The following is a 21,208-nucleotide window of genomic DNA, read 5'->3' as shown; positions in this document are numbered from 1 at the left end:
TACTTCTATATGCATCATATTACTCAATAATACAAAGCATAGCTACGTTTCCATAAAGGGAAGGTTTCTAAACTAAGACACATATAGTGTATTAAAAAACACGCAAATATATAAAGAAGCATTGTAAACAGGTATCTGTTGTTTCAAAGGCTTTACAAACTGTTAGAGCACAATTTCTGGCAACAATAAAACCCAACTTTGTCTGGTGAACAGATACTGAATACAGGTAATTTCATGCAGTTAACATTTAAGCAATGAACATATTTGTATTTCGTACGTCACTGTCTCCTATTTTCCTGATATTATTTCTTGCTTATGAACGACGTATGAACTGTATTCTTTTTTATATAACAAAATATGACTGTAACTGAATTAGAACAAATAACGTTTATTCTTAATGCAAAAAGAACATTAATCGAAAAACAAAACACAAGAATTGTATCTTAACTGGAACAACATAATACCATGTATTCTCCATGCAAAAAGCTATTTCAATTGGAATAAAATGCAGGACACGTGTTTTAAGTAAAACAAACGTATACCATGCTTTCTTCATGCAATATATATATATATCTATTGATTAGGTAACAAACTCTGGACTAGCAGGTATTTAAAGTAGAACAAACAAATAACATCAGTTTTCCAGGCAGGAAGAACCCTTGATTAGACAATAAATAACAAAACTCAAATACCATTTATACTCTTTCTTTATTACCCTTACAAAGCAAGCTTATGAACGAATGCAAATATTTTACATCAAATACTTTAAATATTAAACATAATTTACATTGTATTTGGAACAAATGCTAGGAAAGTCTAGGAAAGTCAAGTCCAACATTTTCGGACCAGTCTGAAATGTGCACTATTTTAAACTGAATTTTTAATGCAAGTGATATTGTTCAATCAAGTTATACGCATTGGATCTGGTTGACAGATTAGTCCTTGTAATACTCCATAAGTTGTATAATCCAGTCTCCAGAGTCCGACTCAAGCTCTGTCCACAACACGTTCCCAGTGCCTATACCGATGGATCCCTGCTCGCGACTGTTTCTGTTTAATGTGCGGATGAACTGTCCTGTTCCACTGATTAATTCCACTGTATAGGTCTTATAATCAGCAATTGCCAAGTTCCCAAAAGAGTCATAAGAAATTGAATTAGGACCAAATAAATCTGTCGCTGTGGGCTCCTGGTCTTTTATTCCTTCTCCCCTGTATTGAAACATAACACCAAGAGTTTTATCAAACACTATAATGTGACTTCTCCAGCTGTTAATGCTATCCGTATCACTCCCAGTGGGCTCTCCATTCACGACGGCTATGTTCCCTGTCACTGGACACTGGGCAATAGATGCAGGTGAAACGATCCCCGAGACGTCACGCGTTGTCTGATGAAGCACCACGCCATTCTCATCATAAATCGTAACCTTGAACTCTGAACCTACAACGATATTCCCTTCCTTTGTGACACACAGATAAAAAGGTTCATCGTCAGTCTTGAACCGTTTGAAAGGCTCATCTGATGTAGTAGGCACTTCGTAAACCGTTTTATCATTCAAACAACAGAACCAGAGATGGTTTGTATGGAGTGCTATACTAATGTCCGCTACACTGTTTCGATGACTCACCCTCCGTTTCACGGTGCCTTTGTTATCCACAAGAACGATTGTCTTGGACTGGCTGTCCGATATCCAGGCGTGTCCATCTTCTGTAGGATGGATTGACGTGATGTTATTTGAGTACTTAAACTGTGAAATCACAGTTGGTTTGTCCAGAAGTTCAAAACGATTCCGTGTTTCCGACATGTTCCTTGCACAAATCGATTATCACAAGCAGCTTGACACACACATACACACAGTGCAGCAGTCACATTTACAACTTTCATTCATACAGACTACTACCTCAGCACAACGTCAAATGTGGCGATCGATATTTTTGTCTCGTAATAAAATTACGGCGTGAGTACACTACCCACCGTGTTACATCCTTGTCGAGGTAATGCCTACCGTAGCTTTAAATATCAAACGACAGAGATTGTGAGATCGTTTACATAAGATAACCTCGACACCTATCTATATTTATAAACACGTACACAATATACTGATATGTATTCACGTTCACAATCTCGACACTAAATAACTCTAATCGTCTGGTGTGCTCAGAAACATTTAAAAGCCAAAATGAAGATTACCCCTACACTGTTCTACATTCTTTTCTGTGTGTAATGGGGCTATCACTCCGACAATCTTTTCGCCTTTATTACTACAGTTTTATTCATTTCGGTTGTTTCATTGTCTCACACACATGGCCAATTTGAAGCCGGTACAATGTAACATTATGTACACTTTGTACTACACTATCCTAATGTGCAATATTTACAACAGCTGAGGCACACACTATATTGAAGCAATAAACCTGACTTTATCAACAAAATGCAGAATATATGCAAGTAGTTGTATAACTTAAGATTAGAGCGATAACAATAAATATTATATATTTCCTGTATCGTGACGCCTCGCCAAGCTTGTATTTATATTTGCGAAAAAAATGCAACACTATATATATATATATATATATATATATATAATATGTTAAAATGCATGTTTCTCTTTAGAGATTGTGGAAACTAGATGTCTGGCTTACTTGGGTTGAGGTACAGCATACTTCAAGTCATTAACTTTATCTTCTGTAATTGATCTCTTCCATCAACAAAAAAACAACAACAAAACGTGTAGTTAATTAATAAATAATATATGCATTTAAAGATTAGTTAAGTTACCGAAATTATAGGATACACATCAATGTACTGACGAATTCGTGTTCAAGATCTAGAGGGGATCCATTGCTGCGCAAATTTCGCATACCATGTACTGACTTTTCCACTTAAGTGTAGATTTTATTCCAGTGTCAATCAAGTAGACGCTTACCTTTTCGAGCACAGTCAATATCAATTGAAAAATAATTGAAATAAAATATGTTTATGTTACAGGGAAATCGCTTTCAGGCTGGGACTATTTTATTTCAGAAATCCGTTGGTATAATTGCAGAGCGTAGAAAAGCGATCCACTGAAAGGTTATGCTATTGAAAATACAAATACATATTTTCTATTCACATTTGTTTTCATTTCTGTGAACAAATTGTTTGAAACATTGTTGTAGATGATTGATACCTTAACATGATAATGACATCAGTAAAATGGGACTGAACTGTTTTGTATACAGGCACTAACATCAACAAATCTCCGTTCAATACGATGTATATTTACATTCTAAGGTGCAAGCGATTAAAATAAAGGTATTACTTAATATTTACAGTATTTGCGTGCATGTATCGTCAGTGCAAACGACATTCCTAGAACAGCCTTATATCATGTGTATGTTTAAATAATTCAATAGTTTTACGTTATTTGTGGCAAGAGGAAACAATGACACTGATCCAAATGCTTACACAGACACATGTGGAATTTCTTCTGGCGGTGTTTATAAAGAGACTTGCAAAGGAAGAGTTCATATTTTGTTCATACTAGTATAAAATTTAACATTTAAACATGGTTACCTGGTTCTTCCAAAGCACCGGGTTTTTTTCTCTCATTATTTTGATTCTTTTGAAAATCACTATAACAGTGTTATGGAAACCAATTCATCATAAACCTCAGAAGTTGTTTTAATAGAAGTAGTTATTTAGCAGCATAGAGAATGTATATCATATGTAGTTTTGCTATTTTGCTGTCTTTTGGGTTAACACTATCAGATTTAAATATTTTAGAGTTCAGTTGGTATAATACTTGATCCGCAGTATCTCGTCTGTGTTACTGTCGGAGATCTGTAACGTCCACAATACGTCGCCCGGCTGCATACCTAGATTTCCCTGCCAGTATTCCTCCGCCGTGTGTATTCTTCTGATGTACTTTCCTGTGCCACTGATCAGTTCTATGGTGTTTCTGCTGTAGTCAGCTATGAGCAAATTGCCCATGTAGTCATACACGATAGATCCAGGTGCGAAAGTAGTTCCACTAGACCCCGCAGTGTCTTCCCCTCTGTAGACAAATTGAGTAGTGAGGTCCTCGTCAAACACAATCACGTGACTGTTCAAAATGTCTTCATCCCAGTTCACGATTTCTTCGTTGCCAACAGCGATGTTCCCAGTGACTGGACACTCCACTATCTTCCATGGTCTAATGACAATAGCTGATGCTGTGTTCACCGAAGTACGTAAAACAACCCCCGATGTTGTGTACAGCGATAGTTTGTCCTCTGTCCCGACGAGTACGCGATTGTTCCGAGTAATACACAGTCGTCGAGGTTTGTCTTTTATTGTAAACTTTGTGATGGCCGACTCCGATGACTTTGGAGAAAACTCGTTGATGGTGTTTTCCTCCAAACCTGCGAACCAAACATGACCGGTTTTGGGAGCGATGCTCATGTTTCCCATTACAACAGAGTTTCGAAGGTCTCGTACCGTGTTCCCGTTGAAGTCCACCAGAGCAACACTGTTCCCGCTTCGTATCCACGCCTGCTCACGTTCTGTTGGAAATATCGCCGTTGCTTGGTCTGGAAATGTGAACTTTGTTAGTATGAATGGTTCTTCCATTAGTTTGTACAATGTTTTACGTAAGCCCAACGCTTGTTTCAGCAGACCACTCACAATTTCCTGTGGATAGAGCTCGGCTGTCTCCATTACCGGAAGTTCTGGTATTGTTTGCTTCTCGAAATCTGGCAAGTTGTCGGCAGCGTCAAAAACCTCAACTTCGGTGCCGTTTTGTAGGGACTGCTTACATGCCTTTGTCTCGTCCACAAGATTGTCGTGTATGAGTTGTAACTCTGTCTGATAATCCCGAAGCAGTTTTTCGTTGGCAAACTCAATCTTGTTGCAAAGGGAGAGAAATGCGACTGTTAGTACATCTATTTCCTCTTTACACTTGTTCGCTTGAGCTTTTACTTTCTTGGATGTTTCTATAAATATTTCGCTGTTCTCTTTCACTTTCCTATCAATTTTTTGTATTTCTAGTTTCAATTTTGGCAGTTCTTGTTTTTCCACTTTGTCAATAAATGTTCTTACCTCCTCTGTCTTGTCTGCGGCAACATCCGAAATATCGCGCAGGTCATGCTGCTTGCAGTGATTCTCGGAAATACCACATTTTGAACAGACCAGAGATTTACAAGTCGCACAGAAATAGATGACATCTTTTTGCTTGTGATGTAAACATTTGGTACTCCCCTTAATCCTGACGGGAATCTGACCTGTGGGATCTGTGCACGCCATCACGTAGACCGACTAGCAAATCATATGTCTATTCCACAGCTACATAATTAACGCACTAGAAAGGTGAATACAGCCGTCATGGCCGCTATGTTGTTACCTTGGACGTGCCGGAAGTAAAATAATTTAATACACTAGCGACATCTCGATTGTAAACATGTTAAACTAGGGTGCAACAATTCGTATTAGAAAGAAGTGAAGACCATTCTTGAGGATTTAGGGGTTCGGCCAAAACAGTCCATTTGATAGAAGAAAATACCATTTTATAATAAGATATCATTATATACATTCCATTTCATTATTCTATCTGTATAATGTATTGAATTGTATAGTGCACTATGAGAATGTTTGCATAAACAATGTATGCGTGTCTACATCTGTCACGCTTTTGTAACTATAAACCGACCTCGGTAGGCCAGGGGATCCCCCGAGTGCGGACTATAATGTGGGCCAATGCAGAGCTAACGTTGTATCAATCTCGATCAGTGAGTGTAAGGAACGACAACTCTGGTTAGATATTTGAGATGTATGTGTGTTAAGATATGGAATGTAAAAAACAATAACCGTGTCGTTTTATCAAGGGATGCTGTCTTTTTGCGATTCAATTAAGTTATTTTACTTTGCGATAAACAAAAATGGCCCGGGCGAGGCTTAGCGTTCCAGAAACATGAACAATAAATTAAACATGAACAATAGCTCTACTACATAGAGTAAGATGTATGTATTACTACTTAGTGATGGAAATAGTTTCTTGCTAGTTTGCGCATAGAGGATCTACACCCAATAGAACATTTTATTTATATATAATACTGCCGTATATCTGGTGAGCAATTTAACCATTATTACAAATTATGGTTGGAGTCTGTACAATGGCATTCTGACATGAGCCAACATTTTCAGTTGTTTACGTAATTGATATGCTTTTTTAAAATGCAAATGTCAATTTATATGTGTTGTTTTGCATCTTTTATAATAATAAGGGGGAAATCATACAATACACATATATACATTTCTAACAGTCGTCTAGTGTCCATTTTCAGCATTTCTGAAAATTCAATAGAGTATAACATATATATATATTATATATCGTTTTATACGTACTCATTGCGTTACAGCAATATGGTATTAACATCTGATGATCACATGTATACTGATATATCTTTCATTCCTTGTATCCAGTGCCATTACCCACTTCCCTATTCCCGCATTTGTTCTGTTGTTTATAATACTTCATAATTACCGAATACAAGATACTAGATACGTGTATAAGGCACTTTAGTTAACGTCGCATACAGATAAACAATGAACATTATCTCTTGAGAGCTATTATTGCGACAAACATATGTAAAATAACAATAACATATTATATTACAAGTAAAGGGAGATAATTACATATATTAATAAAAAGCAGTTATAATTATCACAGAAAAAGATCACCGAAGCTTGTGTTGATATTATTGATTATGAAGCAGTCATGACACTTGTTTGTGTTTCCTTTTCTTTTTCATATAATGTTTTGTACATTTTGTATTTCAATGTATTTTTATAAAAGATATGAATAAAACAAGGTTTAAACCAAACCATGCAATGCTTAAGACAAATCCTGCACCATTGCATTCTCTTGGTTTCTTAATTATTATCATTACTACAAATATTGCAATGATCAGGACTAACCTTGCAACTATTCAGACAAAATCTGTAATTTAATACCTTTTTTATACTTAGCTAGATCAAATATAGTATATTTTGGTCTGATGAAGATTTGGGAGATTTTCGCTGTTAACAAAAACAAAAATACAACTCACCTCGAAGGGTTTTCGTTAAAAAGTATACGCTGTAGTGGGGATTACGTACATGGAAGAAAAAACCGAGTTTACCATGCCTTAATATTCTGTATGAAAGTTACTTTAGCAGAATAACGGCCAAGAAAAGAACACACCTAATAACACACGGACCAAAACAAATCAAAACACCAAAATCTTTTGTAGAGGAATCTCTTTTTTGTGGTCTAGTTTACCATGCATTACCAAATGGTGTTTGTAACTCTCCCACACTTTTCTCACTTCTGAGACTAAATTACAATATAAAACCCATGCCACCATATTAAGTTACGAAAAATGGACAAATTACTGGTTTGTTGAAGATTACATCCCAACAGGTGCAGTCCAAAAGAGGAGAGAAAAACGAAAGAATTTATTATATTATTTATGAAATGGTTGGTAAGGAGGGAGCGGTTGATACTTTCTTAGCAAACCAATTAAGTGAAATGTATACCCATAATCTATTAGCGAAAAAATAAACAATTGATATGGGGAATTTACTGCTTACCTTTCAATGGCACCTCGCTTTGACATGTTCGTTATAGGAAAATAAAATATTACATTTGGGTTATGTACCAAAGTCCATTCAATAATATCTTCTTAAAGCATGCGTTAATACTCTAAGGAAGCGTATGGACATATATGTTTCAATGGCACCTCGCTTTGACATGTTCATTATAGGAAAATAAAATATTACATTTGGATTGTGTACCAAAGTCCATTCAATAATAGCTTCTTAAAGCATGCGTTAATACTCTAAGGAAGCGTATGGACATATATGTCATCATCTGTTCCACCGATGTGGTTCTAGTCAAAGTTAAGCACTAAATGTGTTTAAATGTTTAAAACTCGATTTCAAATTTATGAAACAACAATGCTATGTATTGCTGTTGATGTTGTTTTTCTACTTTCTGACCCCTACCTTTTGAAAACACTAAAGATATCTTGACGTTTCCAGTGATTTCCATTATCTCTGAGAATTATTATTTATTATGATTATATTGTTATTATGAAATGTGTAGATATATTCTGGAGATTACTTTTAAAGGGAAAATATTACTCAAATTTCCCTTTCAAACAGTTGATGCGTTTTCTGTACGTGAACACCAAACGGTTCCGTGTTGAAAGTTAAAAGGGCGTTTATTTTCACTTCTGCAACAAGGAAATATTTAAAGGTAAAAATACAGGTAAATGAATATATGTTTCCAGTATTTTGTTTAATCGACTGCGAAGAAAACGCGATAGATTGCATTCTTTCGACTAAAATACGAGCTTGAACTGTGAGCTCACACTAGTTTCAAAACTTTCTTTTTCCTTGTAACGTTTTTCTTTCATTTCAATTTGTGATAATTACAAAATAAAAGTTTATAACAGTTTTTCATCGAAATATATGCCAAAATGTGTCTTTCCAGTAGTAAAAAAAAAAACGTAGAAAAAGAGCGGGAAGTCATTTTTCAAAGACAATATAATACAATGTATGTTAAAACCGATAAATGTTAATGGAACTCTTTATTCTGTTTGATCCTGTGTAATTGCATAGAGTAACTTTTGTTCTGAGTTGGTATTTATATTTTATTATCCAATTACAGACACTTGATTGGTTTGTAGCGTAGTATAAAACATAGGATCAAGGCCACAAATGGAGGTCATCGCATTGGGTTGTTTTGCATATTATCACTTCCTAAACTACTATTGTATGGTTAACAATTATAAAAAAAAACTTGTATTGAACTCAAAGGTTAAGTTATAATGTATTTAGTGTAAACATAGTTTAGTGTCATAAACACTGGGATAGGGGGAGGGGATTTATCGATGCTGTTTTCATATGTTCGGGAAGTAATCGATCATATCAGGGCGCCGATAAAGTGCAAATATAAAATTCTGTTTTCTTCATCCGAGAGCGATGACCTTTTTCAATAGAATCCACATTACAGTATTATCGAATGGTAGTCCGTTGGAATTTATTGATGAAAGTATTTCTTACACAATGTATAAGTATTGTACATTTTACTGATGTTATTCACATTCAAGTATGTATCGCACTTTCTACAATGTTATATTTAAAAGTTCAACATTTAATATGATATACCCTTGTACATCTATAGGACGAAATGCCTCCATCCATTAGCAAATAATTAACATGTATCATTCATAATTCATTTATACCTATAGCGCGATGATGAAGGCTAACTATATACATGTATTTTTTATGTGAAAATACATCTTGACAAGTCTCAAAGGCCAGGGAATTTGTGACAATGCACTCTTCAATCATATCAAGACTTGTAAGCGTCAATTTGCAATCTGACTAGGCCTAAAATGCTCAAGTTTATAGGCCGAGACTGGGGCTACATTCGCGTATCCGGTTGAAACGGTTGAACCGGTTCAACCTGTAAAGAAAACGACAGGTACAGATTTGGACCGAGGCTGACCTCAGGAAAATTTGGTACGTGTCCAGACGTACCTGAACGAAACTAAAATGCTGACTATTGTCAATTTGCGTTATTTCTTTCTTAAACAATGTCAATTCACGTGTAGTTTTTAAGATACGTTATGTAATTTATTGGACGGATGGAAGAAGGGCATATTATTCTTGATATATTGTTTTTAATTCTCCGAAACTGTGCATTTTTAGCTTTGCTTATAGAACGGTCCAAGTGCGTTCGTTTATCGTGGAAAAAACCAATATACGCGAATGTAGCATAGGGGAGGCCACTCCGAATGTCCCAATGTAGCCGGAAAAGTGGTCCGTATTACGGTTCAAAATTTACTAACCCATTCAAAACTTCCGGCACACGTGTTTGACAGATTCAGGTAAGTGGAATTATTTCTTTTTCCTTATTTAACCGTAATTATAACGCTGTATATTCAAATGACTTGTATTTATTTTATATTGAATTATATCATATGTGTTTATTCAAAGCGATTGTGTTACTGAGCACAGTATCTACACAGGATGTAATATTATGTGCTTGCACTTTGCACATGAACAGTTCAACAGTTCGTTTAATGACAAACACATTTACATTCTACGTGTATAAATGCTTAATTCTTTGTATATGTTTCCAGTTATTTTATAATATTTTAATCATTTACAATTTAAAACTTGTACTGTATGGTACGGGAATTATATGCCTTCAAATAGTAATCCGAGTTAAACTATTCTACACGTGTATATGGTGTACTTCATATATTGATGCTACTTGCATATGACGTATATACCAGTATTTATATCCACGTGATAACGTTTATGTGTAAAAAATATGCATATCGAGGTTAATTCCAAAAAGAAAGGATTTCCTTTACTATCTGTAATACTAGCTGGTACTACGTACCATTGCTAAACAAACAAATCATTGCATTTACAACTTAAAGAAATTACTGAAACTGTTTAATCGTTAAAAACCAATTTCAATCGTATTGCGTACATAAATATGCATTACTGCGTATCCCTATCTATTTTGTGTCTTGTGCTCTGATTTATTATTTCCCATTGCGTTTCCTGATCACAAGTGATTATAACCTGAATTTCATGCCACACTAGTACTGTATATCAATATGTTTACACTACATATATACTTATAGATTTGGTCTCTTGCTACACACATATGGCAGTGAGCTTTTAATTGCATTAATGTGAATATGCCCCCATGTACTCTGTAGATTTTATTCGCTGAAGGTTATAGAAATTTTAAGACTAAGAAAGATAACTCGAACAAGCTTGATACTGCCATACGTGCGGCTCCAGGGTGTGGGCACAAATGAAAATATTAGGCTGACCGATCGTAGTATTATACATATTTATAGATAGGATGATTTTAGACGGACTTTATTTTAAAATGTATTCACAACGTTGACATATTTTCGTGTTAATATACTTCGTCATAACGTCCCTTTGTTATGACCGACATATGGAATTAAATGTTTTTATTTTAGATTATACAGTATGTAAGTATATGTTTCGGGCCTATGTCCATAAATAAGATGTCTTGTAATTTATCAACAGAATAAGGAATTGTGCTTGAGCACATAATCTGAGTTAGAGCATGAAAACGGTTCCATAAATATGGGCCCTGATAAAAATCATGAAAGATTATGAGTGTCGGATATCCACATGGTGAATAAACCCTTTTTACTGGAGTGATCAAATGGATCATATTTCACCTAGATTGACCCTGAAATGTATGCTAGTCATTTTCATCAGCATAAGTTTTGATCTCCTTACTTTTGTAAGATGTAAAACGAGTGATTTGTTTAGCTTGTCTTCGTAAAGAATTCAAAGTAAAATATGGAATTTCAGTACAACATTGTAATTTTTAAAAAAATGAAATAACGACAACACATTAATTAAATAACTATGTAAGCGTATATGTATGACAAGGCAAAACAGAAGCCTGCATTTTTTTTACATTAATGTGTATTGCACGCAATGGTATACCTTGGTAAAATCCACATAATATGTAAACCCGAAACCTGATCAAAACTGGGGTATTTGTGTACTGTTCAACACAAGTTCTTCACAATGTTGGTATTATATATACAAACTGTATTTTCCCACAGAAGTTTGACATTTCATTTGACACTTTTTCTTGGCTAACTTTGTAGTAAACACATACCCTACTGTTGATGGTGAATATCTGTATCAGCAACTGTACACCTTTACTGGCATCTGACAGATATGACATTTTGTGATATTTTAGATTTGAGAAAGTAGATATGGAATGATGTCAATTTTTGTGACGGTATTCAAATAAAGGCAGTGCTATTCGAAATGTGATAATTTTCGTTAACAATGAATTTCAAACGAAACGTTGCTGCTCATTTTAGTTTAAACGTGATAGCGGAACGCAACCAATACCTATGACAGGGTATTGAATTTAAATAAATTTAATTTTGAAATTTTCATTATCTTGGAATTCTTTTTAAAAAAAAGATGAATGTCTACTACACAAGGTACTGTATTCATTTGTAAACCAATATTGCTCTTATTTTATCATCATCAAACATAATAGATTACACAAATTCTTTTGTTATTAATACCCCAAATAAACTAAAACATAGTTCTGTCAAAATCTAAAAACTACCGGTTCTACATTTACATGCTCTGGTTTCGACATTTGTCATTGTATCGGATGACTATATATAAAGACCCAGTATTAGGTAGTGGACCAGATGGGGAGATTACGGGTATAAATACGTACAGGCCCGGGCTAGGAACACGCTGGTTTTAATTAAGGCGGTAGTGTTACCCGAGTTGTACACCTGTCATTTGCTCCTGCTATAGATAACAAGATAAATGGCGATCGATTAACACCTTGTTTCAGACTTTAACGTTGTGTACCGACTATTCCTCACGTTACTCGTATCTATCATCTACCCAGTATCGATACAGTATACTGTGTTTCAGATTTTGTTCGGAAGTTCGAGGATGATTGATATCGACCTCTGTAATGTGCGTGTGAAACGCTGCAACACTTATCCACCAACTTCTTTAACTCATGGACATTTGTTACGGTTGTTTTTATTCATTGTAAAGGTCAGACATTTCTATTTAACAGTTTTTATTCGTTTTTAAATGTATAGGTGGCAGATTTAGAGATGGGACCGGCCCACCATTCTTCCATTTGCATGGTCGGTTTTTTTTATGTTGTGCGACATTTCGCAAGTTACCTGCACTCTTAAGAAATTTGGACCCTCCTTGAAGCATTCGAGATCCGCCACCGTTTTTTTGCATACGGAGTTTTTAAGGCAGACACTGACCCTATTTATTCCCGGAAACAACTTGTAGACATAACGTAAATAATGTTTAACTTTACGTAATATTTCATATCTTTATATGTATTATACCATCGCAGAATATTGTCTAGATTAAACATATGTATTGCCAAACGAGGCATAAGTTACAGCAAAATATCAACGCCTTCTCCCAACACAAACAATATACATCAACAATAACACGATAATAGTGAAAACAGGAGTATTACTAATTTAGGTAACTTATAACAATTAAAAACAAAAACAAAAAAGATTTCATGGAATTGACGATTTTCGCCTCATATTTAAAACCATTCCTAACTTTCGAATTATTGAAATTTTGTCGCATAAAAGTCTTTCATCCATGAACAAATACGCTAATTTTAGTTTACCCGTTTTTCACTAGCTTCTAAATTTCTTGCTTAAACAATGGCAGGGAATACAAATCATATTCTTGCTGAATAAACTTCATTTTATAATCACTTTATAAGATACCCAGAACGCATGATTTTGGGAATTGCCTTATAACTTACAGGTCCAGATTAATTAGCAGTTTCTTACTTTTCCTGCAACTGTATTTCCATTTTTTTTCTTTGTGGCGTACCTGTATGACGGGCTGTTAAGACCATGTCAAATGTTCATTTTGGCTTCATTAATATCCTTCTTAATTTTCTGTGATTGTTTGCCTACAAAACCAGTTGTTATTGAAATGTTGATAGGATATGGCTTCATAAGTTGTTATAATGTATGCCAAAATTCTTTAGCAATGTAGATACTGAAATGTGTTTCATATCTCACTTGTTAAACGGATGAATATTTTCCGGGAATCATCATAAACAGTTTACACTTCAGCAATGCAGACGGCATGATGTTCTGTTTAAAGAAATAACAACATTTTAACGTTTTCTTTGAAACTATGAAGATCGCACTTTGAGATGCAATCGCAGTTTACCATACAATGTACAGTACAGGTAGTGGTAGCTTTGGACTGTAAACGTGCTGAATATATTTTGTGTGAACACATGGAAAACAGACAGAATGCTGATATACAATGCTACCGTATGATAGAATATGTCAAGTTTGTGAAGAAATTGTCCATAGTCGACCTCCCTGACATCTCTTATCCCCCCTGAATGCTTTCTACATGTGTACTGTACTTAACTTGTTTATACTAATTTGTTATTTGTTAAAAATCTAGTCTGGTTTTCGTTACTTCTCCAAATATACAGTAACATCTACCATTCTTATAAATAGTTAAATGGGTACCTAATGAAAGCAGCTTGTAACATTGGATCAATACGCCTGCCGAAATTGTTTGCAATCCAGGTTTTATGAGCGGGACGGCAGGAGGTTACAATTTGAACTACCGCTTCCTCCCAATTCGGGGAGTTGCAAAATGTAGATATTTGTGTGAGTCCTTAATTTTAACACCCCATGCTTGGAATGTGTCGATTAGTGCAGTCTGGCCGTAATTAACTCCTGCATATTGCATGTGTCGGGTTTCGCCGTTACGTAACAATGGCGTCAATGTCTGTTCTGAAGTAATTACTCCAAACGGAAACTTCTTAAAGTGTCATCGCCTTTCCATGTTTAATCTTAGGGAGTACTTTTAATTTTGTGCAGGAGACACTGGAGTCTGTGATCCTGTTACTGGTGAAGATGTATTCCCTACTGATTCTGAATGACGTAGTCATAGAGGTCTGTTTGATTTTAAGAACCAATTTGTGATGAACAGAGATGTGCTGTTGGAGACACGTAAAGAAATAATTAACAAAAAAGGTGGAAATCCGATTTGAATTTTTGTTGCGGTGAGCGAGGTGGGCGAAGATAAGAGGGAGTCTTTTTCATGGTTTCAGTCTACAGCCAAATCTTATTAAGATTATATCTTTGCATCGCTCCCGTTTCATTAGATTGTCTGTTTGCCAGTTGTGTATCGGGCCTCCGTGACTAAAATACATATTTTATGGGGTAACATATCTGTTTTAGGAATCAAACGTTTTTCGTGATACAAAGCGTATTTTTCCAAAACGAGTGAAAACAAAATGAAGTTCGAAAATAAATATGACCTTTTGCAAACGGAGCTTGTAAGAAGGATACCTGGTCGTGTATGTATGTAGGTAGCAACTAATTTTGGTGTGATCGTTAACTATGCAGATAGCACATATATAAATTCCAAAATGCTTGTGGAAAACAAAATATGTGTTGCTTTGTGTTTACAAATGTAGGTAGGCAAAACGTTTTATTTTAGCAAAAACATTGTATAGAGGCTGCATTTCTTACGTTAACAGTGACAGGCAGACAGTAAAATGTAACGTTGGTATTAAAGTGTAGATCATTCTCAAGATCTATGATTTGTTTCATATACTAGTATCATCATTAGCGTTCTAATGATAAAAAGGACGAAACAACCCTTTTTTTAAATGGCACTTTTTTATTAACAGATATAAAGTCAACATTTACAATGAAATCTAGCACATATTACTATCTATTTAGAAGACTGCTAGCTCGTCATATACATGAAGGGTCAAGTAGAATGAGTAGTAAGTCTCGGTTGCTAATCCATTATTCCGGAATTCGAAGCTAAAAATGAATGAAATCAAATCAAACAAAGCTGTAAATATATACCATATCATTTTCCGAGGCATCGATAATTGATGATAATGTTGAAAATACGTGATGTTACCCGAGTCTTTAGGCCCCTTCGCTCTATTAACATTGTCACCGTCCGAGAAAAATAGTCCAAGGAAACACGGTCTACATTATTCCAAATAATTTGTCTCCTTGTTCTGATGCTTGTAATCATGTAAATTGAGTTTAATCATTGATATGGGCAACTATTCTTTATGATACGAAATTCGTGTACTTCATATGTATTTAGGTATAATGATCTATTTCACGGTTAATACTAAAACCTAATAACTGCAAGAGTAATGCTACGTGAAACTAACAGTATAGCAAAACCTCGATATAATGCCTCTTGTTTCATTTTCCAACTGTTTGCTTAGCATAAACATACATTGTATTTCAATGTTCCCTTTTTATTTATTAATTACTTTCCCCCATAACAATTCATGTACATATGTCTTCCTCGATACACCGACAAATGCATTTATAATGTCATAAACTTGCAAATAAGGTGGCAGGCAGTATAGCGAAGCTTTGCGGTGTTTAGAAACTTTACATGGAAAATAATATATGTATGTAAGTGTTAAACAATCGAAACACCAGTTATTCCATATTATTACATATCGACTATAAACGCTTTGCTGTATACAAAACAACTACATATCATATTTACACCAATATAAAACTGTAAGTTTTCGTCCCCGATCTTCTCGTGGCATTCAGCTCCCCAACGTCAGAAATATTCTACTTCTTAAACATTCGTTAATACCTGTCCAAAATACAAACTAATGGAGCAAAGAGCTTGTATCGTTTGGTCAATACTGCTAACAAAGTTTGGACGTGAGCAAGGTAACTGCTACATAAGTATAGTAGTAGCCTTGTTCAAGTCCGATTTTTCGGAGGAGAAGCACCAATCGATTCAAGCACCTGTGGTCTTAACGGATGTGTTAGGTAGAACATAAATGTAGTCGTTTGCTAGCCAGGAGTACACATATCAATAAAGATAAATATATACTTTTATTTACAAACATAATCATTAAGACACAAAACAGATGAAGACATACCCACTGGCAAAATGTATGAACGTAAACACAAATATATATTAAAACAAGAATGTTACCATGATAACGACGTTGATTTTGACAAAGAGTTATACATACTGGCACCTATTATTATGCATATTAACATGTGTGAGACTACTCGCATGACGAGAAAGAGTCACTACAATGGAACGTTGATATTCTGGACACCTCTTCTCCCGAAAATATCTCCAGAATAACAATGTCCTCGGATTATTGAAATTGTGATGTTAACTTCAAATAATCATACTCCTAACAGGGTAGAATAAACACATAGGCTTTGTCTGTTATCCAACAAATAAAATTTGTTGAAATGAAATCCGACAAAACATTTCCAGATTTGCGATGCTCCACTCTACATATGATACTGGCGTATTTGTGATGTAAAGAATGATGGGTGAACTGTTTCATGAAAGAAGCAACATGCATCAGCAGCACTGCATATGTCGGTATTCGTCTTTATATAACCATCGTCTGTATAACTTTCACAAACCGGAGTCTCCAATTCTATTTTTCCTACATTTTGGCCAGCAGTATTTCATGTATAAAAGCAGCTTAACCTTTGGCCTCTGTGAGACGTATGTGTCACGTGAGACACGAAAGGTGAACCTCGTTATAACGCCACTCGTTAGCTACTATTCACTTCGGTTGCCACTAACAAACGAGTCGCAATGTTCCCATTTTACTCTTTTCTCTGAAGTTCCATATGTTTCCAATAAATTAATATATCCTTCGATAAATTATAATGCCAAAGCATCGCTAGACAAATTATGGCAGTATAACGAGGTTTTTACTGTATAATGGAGGTTAATTAGAATCATGGTATACAAAGTCATACTACACAGAACTGGCGTATTATTTACAATTACAGGGTTAACATTGCATTGGTCACTGGATTACCTGTTCTATTGCTACACTCTTGCCATGGTAATGCTTTAATATGAGTTTAGGTCTGACTATGAAGCACGTGACACGTTATGAATGTGACGAATTACACTGCTTTACATTACCGTAAAGCTTCTATTATTTTTTACGTTAAATATTTGCTGATTTAACACAAAAATCGGAATTCGCTTGATTAATGTGTCGTGGTTTCATGCTTGTGATATGGTACAGAAGCTTTTACATTAAGTATCAGAGATGACAGATACTTCCACTGGATGGATTTAGCGGGGAAACATATTGACCACAATAGAAGTGAAAACTAGGACCAAACGAAAAGAAAAGCTTTACGGTAAATACCCATGTCTATAAGCACTATATGCAGTCCTTATAACGGTGTTTATTAGCACTAAATGTAGATTAGCACGATTTGTCTGTGATGCAATTACCAATCCAGTTTCACATTTTCCGCCAACCGTCAATAGACAGTTTGCTATAACTCAATTCAGACAATAGCGCAACTTTGCTCGGCATAACAGTTGTCAAGATCACAGTTTGACCAACAAGGCGATGCTCGAAAAGCAGTCTTTTACGTGTAAGATGACGTTTCTTTACGTAAGAATATGTGTTGTTGCCATGTCAACAATGTAAGATCACTTTTCAAGACACATTGCGTACTTTAAGTTTTTATCTTTGTCCGTGTATCCGGCTATAATCTTGGGCAGAAAGCCACTCTCCTCATTTCTCTTGATAATTGTTCTCATGCTGTTTTCCGTAAGTTCAGCATTAAATACCATGTTCCTTTTAGTATCACGGATGAACACTGCGGAAAACACTGGCTTTCCGAAATAATCAGACGCATCAAGGTAGGCCAGCTTCCTCCTATACCGTGCATTGCCTTGGACTATTTTTGTCAGGCGGTAAAGACTGATGTCGTCATAAGATTTGAAGTCCTTTTGCCCCTTGGCGTCAAGATCCTTCTCAAGGACGAATGAGACGAGACCATCAAATCCTTCATACATGAGTGACTGGGAGGTAGGGTAATATCCGTTTTCCACAAAGAGATGCAGCAGTTTGTCGTATGGCTGCGTGAAGTGCTCCAGACCGTATTTTATCTTGGTGTGGTTGTTGTAGGCGTGGCGCCGGAAGCTAGCAACGAACACCTTTTTGTCACGGTGAGAGCGACTCCGGTAGTTCTGGAAGAATGTGAGATTGTAGCCACGTTTTTCCTGTTCGACTTTGCGGTGGTACAGTTGCTTCTCCGTGAGCCCGTGCTCGATTAAAAAGTCGTTGTAGATAGAACGGTTTTGTTTTTCGGCAATTACTGTGAACCATGTCTGGTTCTGGTAGGACAGGCCGTTGAGCCAGATGATGTCATAGCGGAGCTGTTTGGCGGCGTTGATGAATGACGTCAGATGATGCTCGTTGACCTTGAACCTGACGGTACGTTGCACGCCTTGGTACTGGGCGGATACATCCACGATGTCATTGGTGAAGTAGTCGTCAGTCGACCAGTGCGTTCCGCTAGCCTCCATCATGTTCCTGATAATATTTCGAATAGGTACGAAGGTCTGACCATGCATGATGATTGCCCAGGCTCGTGCTTCGCCTCGTGTATCAATGTCATGATAACCATTGTTTGGCCGTAGTAGTGGGCCTTTATGATAAAACACGATGTCATCCGTGTAGTATTCGCCGTTGATCCAAATAGCGCCGTGGAGGTTCACGTGGAATCCCGCGCCGATCCACCTGTCATGGTGTTGTATCGGCACGCCAGCAGGCTTGGCTATTAGGGATGCAACGGACGTCCTGTTGAGGAGTTGGAAATCACCCGAGCCATCCATGCACATGAACAGACGTAGCAGATCGGCTGCGTTAGACTCCCAGCCCAGTGCCGAGTCGACAAATATGGGCAGCACGTCGCCAAATCCCTGGAATACCGGTTCCATGTCACCATGTTCGCGCTTGTACACACGAGGGCGTCCGATGCGCGTGTGCATCAGTCCACAAGGCTCGAGGATGCGTTCCTTCACATATAAGGAGTACTCCACACCGGAGACTTGTGTGATCACTTTACCGAGGATAATATACCCCAGATTTGACACGACGCTGTCCGTTCCAGGTGTGTAATCAAGACGCCGTGACATCATATATCTTATGACGTCGTCCGGTTCAATCGGTTGCGGTAGGTCCATTTCGTCGGCAATATTTTTCACCTTATATCCTCTCTCCAATAATGCGATATTTAATACGGGGTCGTATATGTTAGACCGCTGTGAATCCCAGCCCGCAGTATGTCGAAGTAAATTATCTACAGTGATGTCATATATACGACGGTCCACGTGGTCGGCCCTCCAAGGTTCGAACGTACTCAGAATACCGTCGGCCCCGAACACCTTAGCTCCCAAATCAAGCTGTCCCTCCTCTACCATTTTTAGGACTGTGAGAGCAGTGAAGGCCTTTGAGGCTCCGGCAATGGGCATAACGGACTCGGGACGGATGTCTGTTAGGGTGTGGTCGTGCCCGTATCCCCGCAGGAATGGTAACCGGCCGTCCACATATACCCCCACCTGGGCTCCCAAATAACCGTTACCATGGTAAAACTCCTGGAAGGATTTCTCGAAGGTGAATCTTTGATCATTGGACAGGGATGCTGAAAAGACAAAAAGACACATGATTAAAGTCACTATCAAAGATTTATTTCCTTTCCACTACAGCTAAGTTATCGGCTTTCAAGCATTTTATGTTGTAGCTAATAATGTAACGATATCTACATATCGTACTTTATTGTGGATTGAACATTTGTGTTAATCATCCCGTCGAGAACACCTTCCCTCACCTTTAATTTCTTAAAGTCCTGAACTATTGAACCTGACAGTATGGCTTTCAGCCCTCTGTGACTTTTTTTACTTCTCCTTGACGGAGATTCATTTGCGATTTAGTACTACGATATACGTTTAAAAGGTAACAAGTAGCTAGCCCTAATATTTGTCAGAATAATCAAAATCAAACAAAACGAAAATATTTAAAGTGTTATAATAAAACCAACGACAATGTCATAAAAAAGTTGTGATGGAAAGTAATTTTAATGCCACAACTCATGACGGTTGCTTTCATGTTTTCCTAGCTCTATTAAATCAATTTTGTTCGTTATATCCTTAATTAGCCTAATTAAACATTGACCTTAAACCAATGTCATCTGTTGTCTCGTTGCAATGATAAGGTTATTTATCTGGTGTTTTTTGTTCTGTATTGCTATTATTTCTTTAGTGTCTCCGTGTACAACAGTCGTCACCTAAAATAGACCGTCTTGTGATGTTTTTTTGTCATTCAGTATATGTTACAACCGAATAGGAAAATCAGCTTCTAAATATAGAAATAAATAAAACAAAAAAGTTGTTATTCGACCAGTTCCTAAATTATCCTTTTTTTTTAAACAAGTCATATTTATCTCTGATTTAAGGTTAAATCTGTCAAAAAATGAAAAAAGCTAAGGTTGAGATGTACTTCAAGACTACTTTGTCACAATCCCTTATAACATGACTGTTGCGCTGTGTTGATGGATGTACAGGGGGTGAAATAGTATATTTATCGCCGTACGTATCGCAAACACTCGCTCCCACCATTGACAACAATTTGTCACGATTTGTCGGGGTGATGAGGACCTTTGTGATTCTTTATTGGTGTTTGTTTAGTCTTTGTACGGGTGTATGATTTGGCGACTGGCTGACTGACACACACCGAATTTACATAACTAGAGTTACTGGTCGTTCTTGGTCGAATTGGTGCTT

The 21,208-nt window shown here is 36.5% G+C and overlaps 4 protein-coding genes across 5 annotated transcripts in view; 1 reads left to right on the top strand and 3 right to left on the bottom strand.

Moving 5' to 3' along the window:
- Nucleotides 1-935: 935 nt before the first annotated feature.
- Nucleotides 936-1,802, bottom strand: LOC110443803. The gene has a single exon (XM_021488223.1). The coding sequence runs from the start codon at nucleotides 1,800-1,802 to the stop codon at nucleotides 936-938; it is 867 nt and encodes a 288-aa protein (XP_021343898.1).
- A 1,964-nt stretch (nucleotides 1,803-3,766) lies between these two features.
- On the bottom strand, nucleotides 3,767-5,260 carry LOC110443802. Its single transcript, XM_021488222.1, has one exon. It carries the CDS (start codon nucleotides 5,258-5,260, stop codon nucleotides 3,767-3,769), a length of 1,494 nt encoding a protein of 497 aa, XP_021343897.1.
- A 4,589-nt stretch (nucleotides 5,261-9,849) lies between these two features.
- The window catches only part of LOC110443739, a 58,916-nt gene continuing 47,557 nt past the window's right edge, over nucleotides 9,850-21,208 (top strand). Inside the window, exon 1 of one of the 2 annotated variants that reach the window (XM_021488120.1) lies at nucleotides 9,850-9,891. The gene's annotated coding sequence lies outside the window, so the exon portion shown is untranslated. The remainder of the gene's footprint in view (nucleotides 9,892-21,208) is intronic. The other variant, XM_021488122.1, reaches the window with a different exon arrangement.
- The window catches only part of LOC110443738, a 30,822-nt gene continuing 24,856 nt past the window's right edge, over nucleotides 15,243-21,208 (bottom strand). The window contains exon 2 of the mRNA XM_021488119.1: nucleotides 15,243-20,070. Within this exon, the coding sequence (XP_021343794.1) occupies nucleotides 18,071-20,070 (2,000 nt within the window). The 3' untranslated portion in view covers nucleotides 15,243-18,070. The remainder of the gene's footprint in view (nucleotides 20,071-21,208) is intronic.

This window comes from Mizuhopecten yessoensis, unplaced genomic scaffold (genome assembly GCF_002113885.1).
Source record: "Mizuhopecten yessoensis strain PY_sf001 unplaced genomic scaffold, ASM211388v2 scaffold716359, whole genome shotgun sequence".
Lineage (NCBI taxonomy): Eukaryota > Metazoa > Mollusca > Bivalvia > Pectinida > Pectinidae > Mizuhopecten > Mizuhopecten yessoensis.
Note: the sequence above shows the minus strand (reverse complement) of the source record. Positions and strands in the feature narration are given on the sequence as shown.